Source organism: Maniola jurtina, chromosome 10 (genome assembly GCF_905333055.1).
Source record: "Maniola jurtina chromosome 10, ilManJurt1.1, whole genome shotgun sequence".
In the NCBI taxonomy this organism is placed as follows: domain Eukaryota; kingdom Metazoa; phylum Arthropoda; class Insecta; order Lepidoptera; family Nymphalidae; genus Maniola; species Maniola jurtina.
In genome coordinates this window covers 5,665,277-5,683,655 of record NC_060038.1, presented here as the reverse complement: position 1 = coordinate 5,683,655, position 18,379 = coordinate 5,665,277, and the positions used below count along the sequence as shown (strand labels likewise).

At 35.4% G+C, this 18,379-nt stretch overlaps 1 protein-coding gene across 1 annotated transcript; it reads left to right on the top strand.

Moving 5' to 3' along the window:
• The first annotated feature begins 236 nt into the window (after window positions 1–236).
• LOC123868834 (protein toll-like) lies at window positions 237–17,697 on the top strand. The gene is made up of 6 exons (XM_045911482.1): window positions 237–440; window positions 13,542–13,774; window positions 14,533–15,574; window positions 15,652–15,967; window positions 16,054–16,212; window positions 16,308–17,697. The coding sequence occupies exons 2-6, from the start codon at window positions 13,636–13,638 to the stop codon at window positions 17,094–17,096; spliced, it is 2,445 nt and encodes an 814-aa protein (XP_045767438.1). The 5' UTR covers window positions 237–440; window positions 13,542–13,635; the 3' UTR covers window positions 17,097–17,697.
• The last annotated feature ends 682 nt before the right edge of the window (window positions 17,698–18,379 follow it).

Here is an 18,379-nt window from a genome sequence, read left to right as displayed (position 1 = left end):
TATGTATTAAATTGTGGAGCTATTGGTGTTAGTAGATAATATTACCTAACTTACTAATAATATTAATTCTGAAATAATTTATGTGACACTGTGACATAAAGCGATAATATTTCGCATCCAATGTTTATATCAAATAATTCCTGCTCTACGCAGCGATAAACAACTTGACTCGGCGATTTCCGTAGACGTCCGAACATAGCCGAATATCTTTATTTTGTGACGAAGAGAAGCGATAGTCGCGTAGCAGTTCAGTCGCATCGTAGCCGACGTAACGGCTACGCGTCTACGTTACCGCTACGAGAAATTCAGACCGTTAAATGGACTATTCAAATGCTCTATTATTTTAAACGTGAAATATTTTTATGAACTGAGTGTTGAATATTATGAAAATAGTCTCAGATATTATGTTTCTTGTGCTTTTGGATATTTATGATTAGAAGGTAAGTTTAGTTGTATGAATATATTTTTAAAACTGAAAATCGCTATGTCATCATTTGATGATGTTATGATTATGAGCAAAACCAATTTAATATTTATGCCAGTAGTTTGCTTTTATATGTTCAGTTACATTTAACACCAGTAAAAATACTATATTTTTTGGCTTTTTAATGCCGAAAATAATAGTTTTATACTCGCTTTTCTACAATCGATGTGTATTTTAATATTCAAACTTATAAAGCACTAGTTTCGCTTTGATATTTATTTTAAATTGAAATAACTCAAAATTTGAAAAACCCCCGACTTAAAAACTTTGATTATTTTTATTATAGCTAAGAACACTCTCGATCAAGCCACCTTTCAAACAAAAAAAAAAAAAACTAAATTAAAATCGGTTCATTTGTTTAGGAGCTACGATGCCACAGACAGATACACAGATACACACGTCAAACTTATAACACCCCCTTTCTGGGTCGGGGGTTAAAAAGAAAAACATTAAAATGTCTACCTTTCGAGTTCAAATGACCTATCAACGTTCAGTCACTTCTATTCATAGCTTACCCTTTGGCTAATTGATTAAACCTCATCAGTGGTTTGGCCGTAAACAGCGCTAAAGGTTCATCATGGCTGACGCACAATTGAGAATGGGTCAATTTTCAGAATAAGCAGGCATTAAGTCGTAGTCTAACACACTGGCCAATTGCAAATTAGCAGACTTCACACACTTTTGACAATATTGTGAGAGCTTTCAAGTATGCAGGTTTCCTCACGATATTTTCCTTCACCATGAAACATATTTAATTGTTTAAATCGCAAGTAGGATTGAAATCCGGATCTACCGAACAGAGGGTAAAATTTTTAACTTACTACACTCTGATCATTTTGAAGCAATATCAACTCTAATAAAAATCTTTTGAACTTTGCCGAGTCAACTGCAAGAAAAAAAGGCAAATTTTCTATGCCTTTTTTAGTGTTTTGAAAGCGTTTTGTACTAAAAATCCAAGATTTCAGGATGCCTACCTAGTAACTTACCAAGCTTATTTTTTTAGTTCACGCAATTAAAAATTAGTGTGTACTCTAATTATGTAGGTATGTATGTTGACACCATGGGCTTGTCACGCATGGCGTCACATTTCCATTATAATAATAAATCAACTTAATTGACTCCTAGGTAACTATTTCTGAAATGGAGGTTTAGAAGCATGGTGACATGGTAACTCTTTAATTAAATTCAGTAAATTGTGACAGGTGATGTGAATTTATAGTAGGTATATACCTAAAATTATATTTCTCTGCGCCAGTATCTACATAATATTATTATGTAGCTCAATGGTTTAGTGACTCGCACACAAAGCGTATGAATTTGATCTGCAGTTTAAATTAGTGTAACTCACGCTGGGTGCACATTGGTTAATACTACTGGAGCATTTAACAGGGCTCTCTCCGTCACTCGCTTCATACAATCGTATATTGGCGTCACTCAGAAAAGCAGGTATTATTTAAATATTTTTATCGAATTATTGGAATGTCCTCTCCAAAACCAACACAAAAAAACACAAGTTTAATGTGCAAGGTTATCCGAGAGTTTTAATCTAAACAAACTAATGCCAAAATAAATAATTTAATTAGAGCGTGATTGCTATCACAACATCTAATTATCCAGTTCACAACCCAAATACCGAAAATATGCGATATCGCTCCGAATCTCAGAAGGAGACTGAACTAAAACCTTCAAAACACCCGTATTTATGCAAGTTCAATCTTGTTGGCCTCCTAGTAACAGATTGTATGACATCGAATGAGCCAAATATCGATTTTACCAAACTACCTTCATCAGCTAAATTATTAATTTTATATTATTTTTGACAACTCAAATCAACTTTTTAAAAATAACCTTACACGTAGTTCCCATTTCATTTGAATATTAAGCAACCAAAGTCCATGAAATTTTGCAGACATATTCTAGAAACTAATATCTGTGTCTGTGGTGTTTTAGATTTTTCTAAAAATATGTAGTTTTAAAATTACAGGGGCTCAAAGATTTGTATGTAAATTTTTAAGACCGCGTAACTTTGAAATTGAATATTTTAAAAGAAATCTGGAAAACCACAAACATAGATATTAGTTTCTAGAATATGTCTGCAAAATTTCATGGACTTTGGTTGCTTAATATTCAAATGAAACTGGAACTACGTTTGTATGAAGCGAGTGACGGAGAGACCCCTCTTAACTGCTTTTGCTAGCGGGCATAGCACGTCCTAGCGCTGTTCAAACATCTGAACCACACCTACGCGTCGAGCTAAAACAGTTTCAATTGTTAGCAAAGGCGATTGCTCAGACAATAGTAACCAATGTGCACCCACCTTAAGAAAAGTTGCACTAGTTTGGTCCTAAGCTACACATTTTTACAGAAATCTAGAAACCACAACCACAGTAATAATACTAATTTTATGAATGCGTCTAAAAAATTTCATTGAGTTTCATTTGTAAATATTCAAATGAGAGATTAAACTAAACTTGTTTTGAGCTCGCTATCAAACGAGTATATTTTTATCATTGTTTCTATTGTGACAAATCCATTTCTCAAAAGCAATTTCCATTCCAATATAAGGAACATCCATTACTAATCCAGTAATTTGATCAGGATAGATAATTGAGTGAGTACCTTTCTGCAAATTGAAGCGATTCGGGTAATAAGAAAACCGGGAAATAGGATTGTTGTTACAAAGGGTCCCAAATTGTATAGTATTAGGGCGCTGGAACTAATTAATTACACGTCTGGTCCTGATGGGGTATTTACTCACAGAGAAACAATTTATTGAGCGATTGTTTATTATGGTTACCTAGGTATGAAGTATCAAACAAACTAAGCGATCTCGGCTTCGTTCGTGTAGAATTTCTGATAATTATTTCTCATTTGGGGGCCTTTTTTTTTTTTTTTTTTTTTTTTTTTTTTTGACGCTGGGGAATGCATTTACGCATCCCCCCCGGAGGGAGGGTATGTGGGACTCGCCGGCCGAGAAGCGACCGGAATACCCACTAAACCCCAGCGGCGCTACTGCGCGTCGCCTGGCGACTGGGTCACGGGAACGGCCGAAGCAAACAACCGCGACCCAGCCAGCGACGTCTGCCAAGGCAGACCCTCCACCGGGGACCTGCTCGGTCCCCATCGACGCACCTCCGGGACGCACCAACGAAGTGCGTCCCCCGACCTTGGGACGCGCACGTCGCCCGCGTCCCATCCTCCGCTTCATCCACTGTGCCCTCTGCTAGTCAGAGGGACACGCGGAGAAACCTCCCCCCCTGCCAGGTCATTAGCCATAGCCAACAATATCTCCGAAGAGAAATTATTAGCCATGTTACCGGGGCGCACCGGCCCGAACACTGTTCTTCCCCTCGGACGCATCCAAAAGGGACCAGCAGCATCCAGGCACACTGGGAGGTTACCTGGCTGGCGCCCCCTCATTTGGGGGCCTACTTTATAAAGAAAACTGCTTGCAAAAATCTCTCGTTTCTATTAAAATTATGGAAGAGTTAACGTTTTTTTCCTTTTTTTTCACAGTGGGGTATTTAAAAGTAAGAACGCTTAAAAAAGCTGTAACTATATGATAGGATAAAACATTGCTATTTTACAAGCATTTTGCATTAGTGATGCTTGAAAGATGTTTGTTTCAGTAATGTCTAGTTAATATAAATTTTATTGTAGCAATATCGTAATTAATATGCGACTTGAGTGACCTTGACCTTCATTTGAGATAGATGGATTGTCCAAACATCCCCTTTCTAACCCCAGCCATTTAGGTTATGCGTTGATAAAGAGCCTCAATAGCTCAACCGGTAAAGGAGTGGACTGAAAACCGAAAGGTCGACGGTTCAAACCCCGCCCGTTGCACTATTGTCGTACCTACTCCTAGCACAAGCCTGACGCTTAGTTGGAGAGGAAAGGGGAATATTAGTCATTTAACATGGCTAATATTCTTTAAAAAAAAAACAGCCAGTTAGTGATGACAAGGCCTTTTTTGTATAGATTAAATTCTGATCCGTAACAATGCATGAAGTGAAATACTTCATATGCTACCAATGCAATTTTTAATCCAATAAATTAAAAACTGCCACTACTGAAAAATATTTCGTTATATCGACAGGCGAGTGAAAATTGCAAAGCCACGTGAATCAAAACTGCAGCGCGGGGAATGTATCGATTCACTCGTTATTTACATAACAAAACCCTCATAAAGGGGAGCATTAATTCCAGCCGTCGCGTCGGGCGCACGTGATGATAGGGTGCGGTGGAACACCTACTGCAATTTTTTATGCACAGACTTAGGGCTCATTTGCACTGGAACAATACAATACGTACCGCGTTTTTTAAAGGTGAACACTGAACACCGCCACTATACCGAAGTAAATATAGTCGAGTTTGAACTGTTGTAAAAAAAATCCTGTGCCTAGTCACAGTATAAAAAGAGATATCTACAGTAGTTCGACACCTTTGATCTCGTGGTAAAAGACGACAATGACGACTCTTAAACATAGGGCCTGAACTAGTCGCCCACGCAGAGACGAAGAAGTGACCTCAACAGGTCACCCCTTCATCCCATACTTACTGCACGATTCTGCCGCTCCGCTCCGCACCGCACCGCTCCTTCCGCATTGCTCTGTCTAGACGGTTTCGTTGAACCTCTGTATGTAACAATATCATATTACCCTTACTCTGTGGCTAGCCATACAGGTTACGTTTCACCTAAGTCGATAAAAACAGGATGGCTGCCTTTATTGTTTATTTTTAAGCTCGAGTAAAAATCGCCGTTGTTTTTTGAAACAGCGGTTGCAAAACAGAACAAATCGTTTTATAAATCGTTCTTTTTCGAAACAAAAAATCATTTGACGATAAAAATGCAATATTTTTTATATCTAGTGAACTTTACTTACACGAAAAAAATCGCGTACCTATACGCTATTTTTTTCTTCGCAGAGTGAGAAGGGTTTCTACCACGCTGGCCAAATAATCACACATTGTGTGCTAAATAAACACGTTATGTATTTATTTGCTTGTCGTCTCTTGCAGCTCTAAGAAGAGCTTTTTCATACTTAAAAGAAGCAAAAAACGTTCATCACAAAAGAAGTAGCTGTATATAAATAAATAGATATATTAAACCATCAATGCTGACGGGGACTTCAAATTCAATTAATTCCCTTTTGGTATTTGAACTGCATTATTCCCAGCGATCAGCAATTCCATATAAGTGAAATACTCTTCAATTTTCACGTGAAAGCCTTTTACAGAGTTAAATAAAGACTGGGCGCCAAAAACGTACGTGCCAATAGCGCGAGCGTGGGGCTTTTATTTTTTCATAAAATATTATGGGCGGGCGATGGGCGGGCGGGATTAAATAAAAATTATATTGCTCTCGTGACTTGTGAAACCTTACATTTCTTGCTTTAACTCGTGTTCGTGTTGTATAATTCTTTAAGTGGAGTAAATACCAAATTAAGTTTCACTAGTTATTATTACTTCAGAAGTATTTAATTACGCGGGTTTACACTTATTTCGCAACCCTAAAAAGTTTGACCAAACCAAATTCAAATTCAAAATATTTATTCAATTAAACTTTTACACGTGCTTTTGAATCATCAAAACAATCTACCACTGGTTCGGAATGATGTTCCTACCGAGAAGAGCCAGCAAGAAACTCGGCGGTTGCTCTTTACAAGAGTTTGTGTCAAACCCCATAGTACGTAAAATTAATGTCGCTATTTCAGCTTAGTGATAGCATGTTGGATTAGGTTAGGTTTAGGAGTGAACCTACCGTTTATTTCAGTAATAAACCGTTGAAATACTGTGTAATGTAGCCTGTAGGCTCTAGGATTATTGATCACACTTCAGTCAGTCTAATTAGTCTTAAGCTCTTGAAGGCTTACTTGAGCCTATCTGAGTAGGCATAAATCAATTTAATAAAGTACCTTTTCAGTGTACCATCTGTCGTAACGAAGTTTGTTTGGAAGTAATAATAATATAACGTTGAAATTGTACAAGTTTAAATTAAAAATTTATAACACCCCCGACAAGTGAAGGTTACAGTAACTAGAAAAGAGCTGATAACTTTCAAACGGCTGAACCGATTTTCTTGGATTATAGCTAAGACACTCTCGATCAAGCCACCTTTCAAACAAAAAAAAAAACTAAATTAAAATCGGTTGATTAGTTTAGGAGCTACGATGCCACAGACAGATACACACACATTAAACTTATAACACCCCTCTTTTTGGCTCGGGGGTTAATAAAATGAAATATATATATCGAATCTATCGAATCTCGAATTATATCGGTGTGGATTTTAAACAAAACAGCGCGTCTTTTCCAAAATTTTCGTAAGTATGCTGAATTCATCTCCACGATGTAATGTAAAGCACAAATAGGTGTGAAATAAAATGGAATGATGGAGTGGTGGAAATGAATGGAATTGGAAGCAAGGAATTTGTTTTACACCAATAATATAAGGGTTATACATAGCAGGCAAGATGATTGAATGAAATAAAATAAATGAATGAAATCATTTATTTGATTGAATAAGTAATGGTTCATGGAAGATATTATATTTACAGTATAGAATGAACCTTGCTTGCTAAATGGCTTAGCATCAACGATCGGCGATATTGCAATTGCATCGATGCTGCATCGCGTTTTAACGACTTTCTGCAATCTTATCATTTGTATTGAAATCACACTAATATTATAAAGGCGAAAGTTTGTGTGTATGTGTGTGTGTATGTTTGTTACTCTTTCACGCAAAAACTACTGGACGGATTTGGCTGAAATTTGGAATGGAGATAGATAATATCCTGGATTAGCACATAGGCTACTTTTTATCCCGGAAAATTGAAGAGATCCCACGGGTATTCGAAAAACCTAAATCCACGCGGGCGAAGTCGCGGGCATCGGCTAGTAATAAATAAAATCGACTTGATCGCTGTGACTGGAGATTGTTTATGTGCGAGCTTCAAAAAAGCAGCTAAATCACTGATCTTTGATGTTAAAAGCATCGTGTCTACTATAAACCTTCAGTATGTACAACATGCTTTAGTTCAATTCAATATCAGAAAAAAATTGTCGTTGCCGTTCAACTCCGTGCAAGTAATATGTCTTGAACTTAAGTTTTATTTCTGGCAGAAGGTACAAGTACTTTTCGTTGGAAATTAATTGAACAACTTTGTAAGAAAGTCGCGGCTGAGATTTCCACCGAGATAAGGGAATGCGTTTCTTAACTTTCAAAGATCGTACAGGGTAATTGCAAAAGTTTAATTATTACCATTAAGCCAGTTACTTTTTCAAATCATATTAAAGGGTGAAAACTTTATTAATATTAATATTTGTTCTTCAATAAAGCTGCAACTTCATTAGATCACATTGTAATGAACTACCTCTGCATTTGTAGATTAGATCCTCTTATAAAGTATCGAAGAGGTTTAAAATGGTTTAAAATAATGATACTTTGAAAATAGTTTATGTTCCTTTTCTTCATGTTGAAGAGTAAGATAAGGTCTGTTTGTATTTTAGAGTCAAAAAATTCAAATAAAATATTACCAAATATGTTTCGAATATGTATAAATAAAAATGGGCAGGTCATGCTTTTCAACGGCGTTGGCCGTTGGAGCCTAAAAGTCCTAGAGTGGAAACCGCGTATAAGCAAGCATAGTATAGGGCGCCCTCCAGCAAGATAGACCGACGATAATAAAGAGGCTTGAAGAAAGTGGCTGGATGAGGAAGGCTGAAGATCGGCTGTGGTGGCACTAATTAGGGAAGGCCTATGTCCAAACGTGGACGTCTACAGGCTTATAACGATGATGATAATAAATCAAAGACATAGTAATTGTTGCAGTACTAAAACCCTCGCAAATAATCTTATATCAGACTGGATAAATAGGTATAAGTCTTCATAATAATCCATTCAACAAAACTAATTTCCATTACCAACAGTTCCAATTAGCAGGAAACTGCAGTGCTCCTGCTAAGTGGATGTGCACTGCGTGATTGTGAAGCCGTAAACCTTATTGAATTGCAGCAGCCTAGAGCTTCATGTTATCCTAGTACTTGGTTCCTAAAATAAATATTCATTAGAAGTTGGCTTCCCGAGTTTTACGGGTAAACTTTATCTATAACCACTCGTTGCTTTCAAACTCTGGAGCTTGAATAAATAAAGAAAACATTCATACTAATATTGCATTCTGGAGATGGGATCTAAGCTACTTTTTTATCTCAGAAAATCAAAGAATCCGCACAAGATTTTTAAAATTCTTAATCCAAGCAAACTTAGTCGCGGGCGTCATTTTTAACCCACTACCCAAAAAGAGGGCTGTTATAAGTTTGACGTGTGTATCTGTGTATCGTAGCTCCTAAACTAATGAACCGATTTTAATTATTATTTTTTTGTTTGAAAGGTGGCTTGATCGAGAGTGTTCTTAGCTATAATCCAAGAAAATCGGTTCAGCCGTTTCAAAGTTATCAGCTCTTTTCTAGTTACTGTATGTAACCTTCACTTGTCGGGGGTGTTATAAATTTTAATATAAATTAATAAGTGGTTGGTAAGGCGTTATTAAGTACGTAGTGTTTATGTTTATTTTAAACAAGTGCAAAATTCCAGGCTGACTACTAAAGTGTGCTTTACTACTAGTTACTACGAGAACAATTATCCCTATTTGAAATGGATACTTGATATCATCGATGCTTGATATTAATATATAGGTTAATATTGAATATCAGATATGAATAACATAATCACATCGGTTATTGTAACATTCGCAATATACGTTAACAGGGCTCTCTCCGTCACTCGCTTTATACAATCGTAGTTCCAATTTCATTTGAATATTAAGCAACCAAAGTCCATGAAATTTTGCAGACATGTTCTAGAAACTAATATCTGTGTCTGTGGTGTTTTAGATTTTTCTAAAAATATGTAGTTTTAAAATTACAGGGGCTCAAAGATTTATATGTAAATTTTTAAGGCCGCGTAACTTTGAAACCGAATATTTTAACAGAAATCTGGAAAACCACAGACATAGATATTAGTTTCTAGAATATGTCTGCAAACTTTCATAGACTTTGGTTGCTTAATATTCAAATGAAATTGGAACTACGTTTGTATGAAACGAGTGACGGAGAGAGCCCTCTTAATGTGAAGGAAACTTCAATTTAATCAATGTTCTATAAAGTATGTGTACAAAATATGCTGCATTTTAAAACTGAAGACCAAATTGTATTGACAAAATGTAGTTAATATTGAGTTAATCTGTACCAAAATACAGTTGAACTATCCTAAAAATGTTAATAGGCCGTGCTTGTTTAAAATGTATTTACAATTCCTCGGTTAGCGAATATTTTCACTTTATTGGACACCGTGTTCTATCGAAAATACCAATTCGCAAAATTGGTTTTTAATTGGAACGAAACTCCGTGGAATATGCGTGATGCTTGCATAGTTTGATTTGTTTTTTCAACAGTTTTGCAGTTTACTGCACTGACGATGTTTAAACTTTTGAAGTATTTATTTGTATTGTTCAGCAAATCAAATTTCATGTTTTAAATGTGCTAAATAGGCTGATTTTTTTAACCCCCGACCCAAAAAGAGGGGTGTTATAAGTTTTACGTGTGTATCTGTGTATCTGTCTGCGGCATCGTACCTAGCTCCTAAACTAATGAACCGACTTTAATTTAGTATTTTTTGTTTGAAAGGTGGCTTGATTGAGAGTGTTCTTAGCTATAATTCAAGAAAATCGGTTCAACCGCTTGAAAGTTATCAGCTCTTTTCTAGTTACTGTAACCTTCACTTGTCGGGGGTGTTATAATTTTTTTTTTGTTGTTTCAAATATGAACATAAAGGATAGAATGCTTTGGAAGCTTTTTATAAGATTTTAGGGTAGCTTATTCATCGAAATTTAGTTTACTAGTGTCGAAAAGCTATTTTTGTATGAAAGAAAGCTGGCCTTGGATAAAATTTATTTCATGTACGCCTCAGGAATATTTATATTAAAGTACTGTTTGTAGTAGCATACACCCACGATAAAGAACATTTTTTTAGAATAACGCTGTTGCATTAGGAATGCTTTATGCTACACAGTATATCACTAGTTTAAAATTAAAGCAGCTTTATGAAACGTGCATTTGAGTCGCCAATAAATTTTCTATAAATCTGCTACTCCAGCAAAAAAACAATTACAGGGTTTTCCAATTTATCTAGACTATGCTCTCAGTCATTATTGACGTGTTTATTTGTCGTTTTGTTCCATCAGGATGAATTTTTCAGAAAGCTGTATTTGTGAGATTTAATATTACAAATGTAAGACTTGTTTAAATATAGTTCTAGGTAATAATACTAGAAAACTACTATTTAGTAACTCTTACTCGTTGGTTGATACTTAATCCGAATGGGTGCTTTTCAGTTGTCTGGCACAGCGTTGGCATATTAACGGAACGAAAAAGATGCATCGATATGAAAATGAAATGAAACTTTATGTAATGGATATTCATTTTGACAGATTCCCAATACATATACTGTCATATATATATGGACATAGTAGTCCTCTAGTGAGGATGCCTGCGGCTTCGCCCGCGTGGATTTCGGTTTTTTTTAGTCCTTTGAACTCTTTGATTTTCCGGGATAAAAAGTAGCCTATGTCCTTCCCCAGGATGTATCCCAAGTCTTTACCAAATTTCATTAAAACCGGATCAGCGCCGGTTAGGCCGTGAAAACGTAGCAGACAGACAAACAGACAGACACACTTTCGCATTTATAATATTAGTATGGATAACATTTATCTGGAGGTTGTGAAACAGGCCCTGTAACTACTAACATGGCTGTAATTTGTAGTCCCATGTTTTCACGTACATAATGCAACACTAATAGGATATACGTAAAAATGAAAAATTAAAACTGGAATCCATAAAATGTATGCATAAATTCAGGTTATATGCGGTATGTTCAGTTGCGTACCTAGTTAGTTGGAAAGTTTTAATGATAAAAAACGCACGTAATGCGGTGGTCGTTTATCTTGCAACGCCAGCCGCACGTGCTTAACTACCACCTATTTGAATTTATGCGCCACAGTACTTTCATCCTGTTTGCAGTTCCCGACATTTATCATTAGACCGCAAGTTTTATGTGGAATGTAGATAGATACTTTGCAACTAGGTAACAACGTAACAACCTGATAAATAAGTAGCTTAACCAAGATAAATACGACGTCATCGTCATCATTGTCGTTAACCGATAAACGTCCTCTATGAAATCAAATCAAATTAGTTTTTATTCAATTAAACTCTCACAAGTACTTTTTTCTGGTTCGGAATACTTTGCCTACCGAGAAAAACCAGCAAAAAACTCGGCGGTTGCTCTTTTCAAAGGTTTGTTATATGATATTATGCCATGTAATTGAAGTCCCGCGCATTGCTAGAATGAAAGACATCTCCTCTAGGGAATTTCATACGCCGATCTTGCGTCGGCTAATACCAGCAGTGCGAGTGCACTGGTGCGATTTCGCTCTACGTCGCGTTAATATTATACTATATATACGAGTACCTACTTCACTATCTCATCTCTCTGTATCATATATTTCCAAGTAATTGATTTATCAACAGAACATTTTGTAAAATCGTACAGAAGTTAAACTTTAAAATCTTGGAAATGCTCTGATGTAGAAGATCAGAGTATAAAAGAAATAAAAATAGACGTTACTATTTTAGAAACGATCGACACTAATTTTGTACTTTACCACAACTTACGTGGGATGTATAGATCTGTTTTTGTTCATCGGTACAAGTTTATTCAGTGATCGCAAAATCTTTCTCGTACAAATGAAACTATGTTAAATCAAGCTGTTATCTGCTCGAAACTACTACAATGCAACACTGTCTCGAGTGTCGGCTGTCCTTCATTGCTGACTGTTGCTAACCCGAAACTGTCACTTGTCTTGCACTAAATAACTTCACTCGCTGTATTAACTCCACTGTTTGAGGATAAGGATAGTAATAGTCAGGGTGGAAACATAACATTTTTAACCCCCGACCCCGAAAAAAGGGGTGTTATAAGTTTGACGTGTGTATCTGTGTATCTGTCTGTGGCATCGTAGCTCCTAAACTAATGAACCGATTTTAATTTAGTTTTTTTTTTGAAAGGTGGCTAGATCGAGAGTGTTCTTAGCTATAATCCAAGAAAATTGATTCAGCCGTTTGAAAGTTATCAGCTCTTTTCTAGTTATTACTGTAACCTTCACTTGTCAACAAACCTACAGTTTTAATTTACACTTGTTTACACCTACTATTATAAGTCAATGGATAAACTGGACTGACATATTCTTTAACTTGAGATTCTCTTTAGCAGTAGACCCGGGCAAGCGAACCCGGAGTGGTCCAGCCAGTTACGCAAACAAAATACAATCAAAGGCTAGTAAAATCGCGTGATTCCCAATAAAACTGTGTATATTATTTTGACCACGAGAGCAATTTAAAACGCGATTTTTATTCGCGATTGCTCACAAACTGCGAATGGCGGAATCAATTCCATTGTTGGCATTGCCAACCAAACAAATTCGCTGCAATGGATTTTATGGGTCAGCGATTATTTTATTTGCTTAAATAGCAGTTCGTACAAACTGGAAAGCCACGGTTTACAAAAATATTCCACTGGTGTGGATCTTTAAAATAAAGAAGTATATTTACGAGTATTATTTCAATAGAAGTCAGTTATAGGTATATACTTAGACGCTCACTCGTGTTTTTATTGGATTCTGTAATTTCGTCAATATTCATTCCTTTTCATTTCTAACTAGCGACTTCGTCCGCGTGTGTTTAGGGCTTTAAAAATCCCGAGGGAACTCTTTGGTTTTCCAGGATAAAAGTAGCCTATGTCGCTCTCTAGTCTGCCACTATACTCATACAAAATATCATGTTGATCTGTTACTACGTTGCAAAGTTTTCTTGTGTCTTTTTCATCGACAATAGTATCAAAAGCTGCAAGCTATATACTGTACTGATTGTGCTTCGACTGCTAATTTAGTAACGCCGATATTCTTTGTTTATATTTTTTTTTAAACTTTCTTTGTTACAGTTTCCATGGATGAAGATGCGCATAAATTCATTTCCAACCTCTCTCTGGAGACGTTGTTATCTTAACAACTGTAGATGAATACACAAATGTCACCATGATGGATCGTAAGTTCACACATGTGCTGATGGCGGCGCTCGCCGTACACGTAATTAGTGCCAGAGTGATGTGCCCTAGTCACCCTAACTGCGTTTGTGGCGGCACGTTCGCTATTGAACTGAACTGCAACATCGATGGTAAGTGCTCTTAGATAGCTACATTTTAGTGTATTGGCAGCGATATAAGTGTTCCGCTAAATGCGGCGCTTTTGAGTACAACGTGTTCTAATGGACATAGATGTCCGCACTCCTGTCAATCGAAATCCGATTTAGATGCTGTCCGTTTTTTACCCGACTGCGGCAAAGCCAAAAGGAAGGGTTATGATTTTAGCAGTCTATGTATATGTACTATGTATTTATGTGTGTATGTATGTTTGTATCCAAATGTGTGTGTTCCACCCTTGTGCCTAAGCTACTGGGCCGATTTTTATGAATGAGGTGTCAATTGATTCGCCGTAAAGGTCCGGTGACATAGGCTATGTTTTATAAGAAAAAAATTGACCTAATGAATGTTACATCAAAAAAAGTGGAGGTCTCCAAAAAAATGTTTTTGCTATTGTATCGAGTGGGGTGTCAAATGAAAGAGGAGAAAATCTTAAACTCACAAATATAAATGTACAAGAACATTAAAATATACCAAGCGACAGAAAAACAACTTTAATATATCTAGCATATAATATACCATGCACTTTCGCATTTATAATATTAGTATGCATAGTTTACTCTGGTATGGATTACAAGCCAATTACATAGTATTATCTCTGTGATATGTAATTTTGTTGTACATGACATAAACGAATATCATCATATTATAATGAACTATTGAATTACTATACTTATGATTTATAAGTGTCAGCACCAAAAATATAAATAAAAAATTAAAACATTTGTTTCAGGTCGGATAGTAAAAATAAACTTACTACCAAGTACGTACATAAATATTAAATGTGAGAATACAACAACTCTAGATTATAGCCAGCTACCAAAATGTGCCAACGGAACGAGTACATTCAAATCAGTCAGTTTTAAGGACTGCCCATTACCGAACAATTCATTCAAGGATATTTTAATGCAAATTGGAGTCTCTAAGACAATGTCACTAATATTTCAAAATGCAAAGGAGCTTTCTGGATATTTTGATAGAAAACATTTCGCAGGCTTGCAAGATTTGACGAAGCTACTTCTTTCAGTTAACGGTATTACACATTTACCGAACAATTTATTTGTGGATATTCATAACTTAACATGGCTTAATATACGATGTAATAATATTAAGCTGTCCGAAGAGTTATTTAAACCGCTCGAAAGATTAGAGACCTTAGAAATAAGTCACAACCACATGACAAATATGTCCTCGAATCTATTTTCTCATTTATCTCTATTGAGAAAACTGTCTCTATGGCAAAGTAATGTGACAAGGTTTTCGAAAGATTTCTTCTCGGGTGTAGACGTTCTTGAAGAATTGGATTTAAGTTCTAATGGACTTAACGAACTTCCGACATCAATATTTAAGCCATTAAGAAAATTAAAGAAACTTACGCTATTTTCCAACAAGTTTTCTACTTTACCGCAAAATCTATTTTCAACCAATAACAAGTTGGAAACTGTAATCATTCTGAACAACGACGTTAAAATGAAAGAACTGCCAAAGAACCTGTTTGGAAATTTGCAAAACTTAAAGCAAGTATACATTCAGAGAAGCGGAATAGAAATTATACCTTACGATATTTTTACAAATTCATCTCTCATAACAAACATATCTTTAGCATTTAATGATATTGCAATAATACCAGAGTCAACTTTTAACGATCAAATAAACTTGTTAGAACTGGATTTAAGTCACAATAAGTTGAGAAACTTAGAGTCCAAATTGTTTTCATCATTAGTACGACTGGAGAAATTGGATTTATGTTATAATTCAATTGAAGAAGTTTCAGGGTGAGTTTAAAGCTAACTCCTTCGCTTTAATGGATTACTGTATATATACGTTTTAAATCGCATTTTTTCTTTTGCAGTTCAACATTTTCTTCCCTTTTGAGTCTAATATACCTGAACATGGAACATAACAACTTGAAAACAATATCATCTTATTTATTTAGTAACAACAAACAGAGGATGTCAATATCACTGGCATATAATGAGCTCGACTTTCAAAATAAAGAGTTACAGCAGAATTCTTGGACAGTTAAACACGTGTCTCCGTTCGCTCACACGTATAATCTCAGAATGCTTAATTTGAGTCACAATAAATTTCGAACATCTTTTGAAGATTGGTGGATTAATGGACATGAAATTTTGGATATCAGTAATAATTACTTAGAGTTTCTGTGGGTATGTGTCATAAAAGATAATAATATTAAACTGAACAAAAAGATACATTTCTGGGCAAGTAATATTTAAGCATTGTTTTATTTTAGGGAAATGGAAGCACATTGCTAGATCCAGGGGACTCACCAAGCTATGAAAAACTTCTCAACAAGCCACTAAAAGAAATCTGGTTACAAGATAATCCATTGGAATGTAGATGCGTAAACTTTCGCTTTGTTGACTTTGTTAAAGAGGTTTCCCATGCAAAGGTATGTCAAGATTTAAAAATCATATTTACAGTTTTTATTTTTATCAATGATTATTGTGCATCTAAATGGTTTATTTATGGATTTAAAATTTCCAGGTCGTTGAGGATACCCTGTCTCATTGCTCTATTTGGAAGAAAGAAGTTTGCTATTTAAGATTCGTAATTTTTATGACAGTTTTAACATCATCATTAGCATTTTTCTCGCTTTTAATCATGGCGTATGTTACATACAAGGAACAAATTAACTTATTTATAAAGAAGACTCTCTACTACTTTCTCCATCAAGATACTATAATCGTGGAACAAGATAAGAACATTATTGTAAAGTTTTCCGAGAACGACGAAGAGTTTGTCCTAAAAGAAATATTACCCGAATTAAAAGAGCACAAACATTACAATATACAAGTGAAATGCATAAGCAACACAAATAATAAAGAAAACTTCATGAATCCGTTCAAGGTTGGCACAAAGGAATCAAACATTGTATTGGTAATATTTTCGCCAAATTATTTAACATCAGTATACAGTCACGTGAACATAAAGAAAATTCGAGGCGAAATGTTGAAGAGCAAGAATACTGTTTATGTATTCGCCGATATTGGGCCAGAGAACTCGATATACGCTTTTCTGAAAGAGCAGCGCGATCGGCGTTCAACAATTCTGTGGAATGATCCCAATTTTTGGAGTGTCCTTATCTACATGTTGTCAAATGGCACATACAAGAGAAAAGTAAGAATCGCCACGGAATATAATACGCACTCAACGATCGATACATATTTTACTGCACCCAAAAATGAATGGATAGCAACGAACCCATTTCTTTTGACAACTCCTGATAGGACAGACATCTATACTTCAAGTACATTTGCAAACAATCAAGTTTAATTAAATTCTAATTTATTTTAGTGAGGTAAAGACTGAATCCTTCGCTACAATCAATATGAGTCTCACATTTCGTAGTTTCAGATCACCAATTTAGTTTTGATGTAATATAGGTAATTGTAAAAAACGTGTTTTAGGGTAATGTAAAACGTATTATATGTAAAATTTTTACAAAGATAACTTAGTGTGTATAAACTGTAAGCTACAATTTGTGTAATTTGTTTCGTTTTGGAATTATTATCATCATACTACTTAGATTCCGGTGTCCGTGTTTCTTATACGTTGGCTTCACCTATAGGCCCTTACAAATTATAAACTGCTTAGACACGGCTTATACCTTGCTTATACAAGTATCATATATTTGACGTGTTTAAGTTCTTTATAAACAGTGTGTGAATTGGTAAGAGGCTCAGTATATATCCGGTGTCAAAGAAGTGTTGCCATTGCTATGTTATCGCTATATTTATATTAATAGCCATTCATTTCTATTACATGTAAATATAATATAAGAATGTATTACTTAAACCCATCTCAGTTTCAAGGAAACTGCATATTGTTAATGAGTTATAAGCTACAGCTTAAATAAAACATATACTTTACCTAATTTCTTATCTTTCATTTTGCTAGCCACAGCTGCTATAAAGTTGAGTAGGTATAAGCCATTAATAATAACTATTAATATACTATAATATATAATATTAGTATATTTATATGTTATTATTGTGCCAACCCCTTCTAATTCTGGGAGGAGATCCATCCTCAGTGGTCAGCTGGTGATGTGTTGATGAACAAGATGATGATGATGAAGCTTGATCAGCTTGCTGTTATTGGGAAATAAAAAAATAGGTAATTAATGCATGTACAAGTTGGTACATCTATACAAATTATATTCTTGAGGGGTGGCGCTTCCAAAATCTATGGTCATAATATTCACTGAACACGAATACGCATTCCGTATATCATATTGTTTCATAGTGTTTTATTGGAGTTTTGTGGGAAATACACAGGTGTTCATCCGACGTGTTCAAATGTTGGTAACGTTGAAATTGTAATCGTTTTATTTGATTAAAACTCAATAAACCGTGCTATTGTGAAGTAAACTTTTGTGCCCTAAAACCCATACCTATTCACTGAATCTGACTATAAAATACTTTTTAACTGTGAAAGTTTCATCTCAATCGGTCCTATCTATGCTAATATTAATAAGAGATAAAGTTGGGAAGTTTTTAGGGGATAATTTCTAGAACTACTTAAACGATTTTTAAAATTCTTTCCCCAGTCCGGAG

Coding starts and splice junctions, on each gene's coding strand:
- LOC123868834 (XM_045911482.1), top strand. CDS start 13,636: ATGATGGATCGTAAGTTCACACATGTGCTGATGGCGGCGCTCGCCGTA. Junction 13,775..14,532: donor ACTGAACTGCAACATCGATG/GTAAGTGCTCTT, acceptor CATTTGTTTCAG/GTCGGATAGTAAAAATAAAC. Junction 15,575..15,651: donor TCAATTGAAGAAGTTTCAGG/GTGAGTTTAAAG, acceptor TTTCTTTTGCAG/TTCAACATTTTCTTCCCTTT.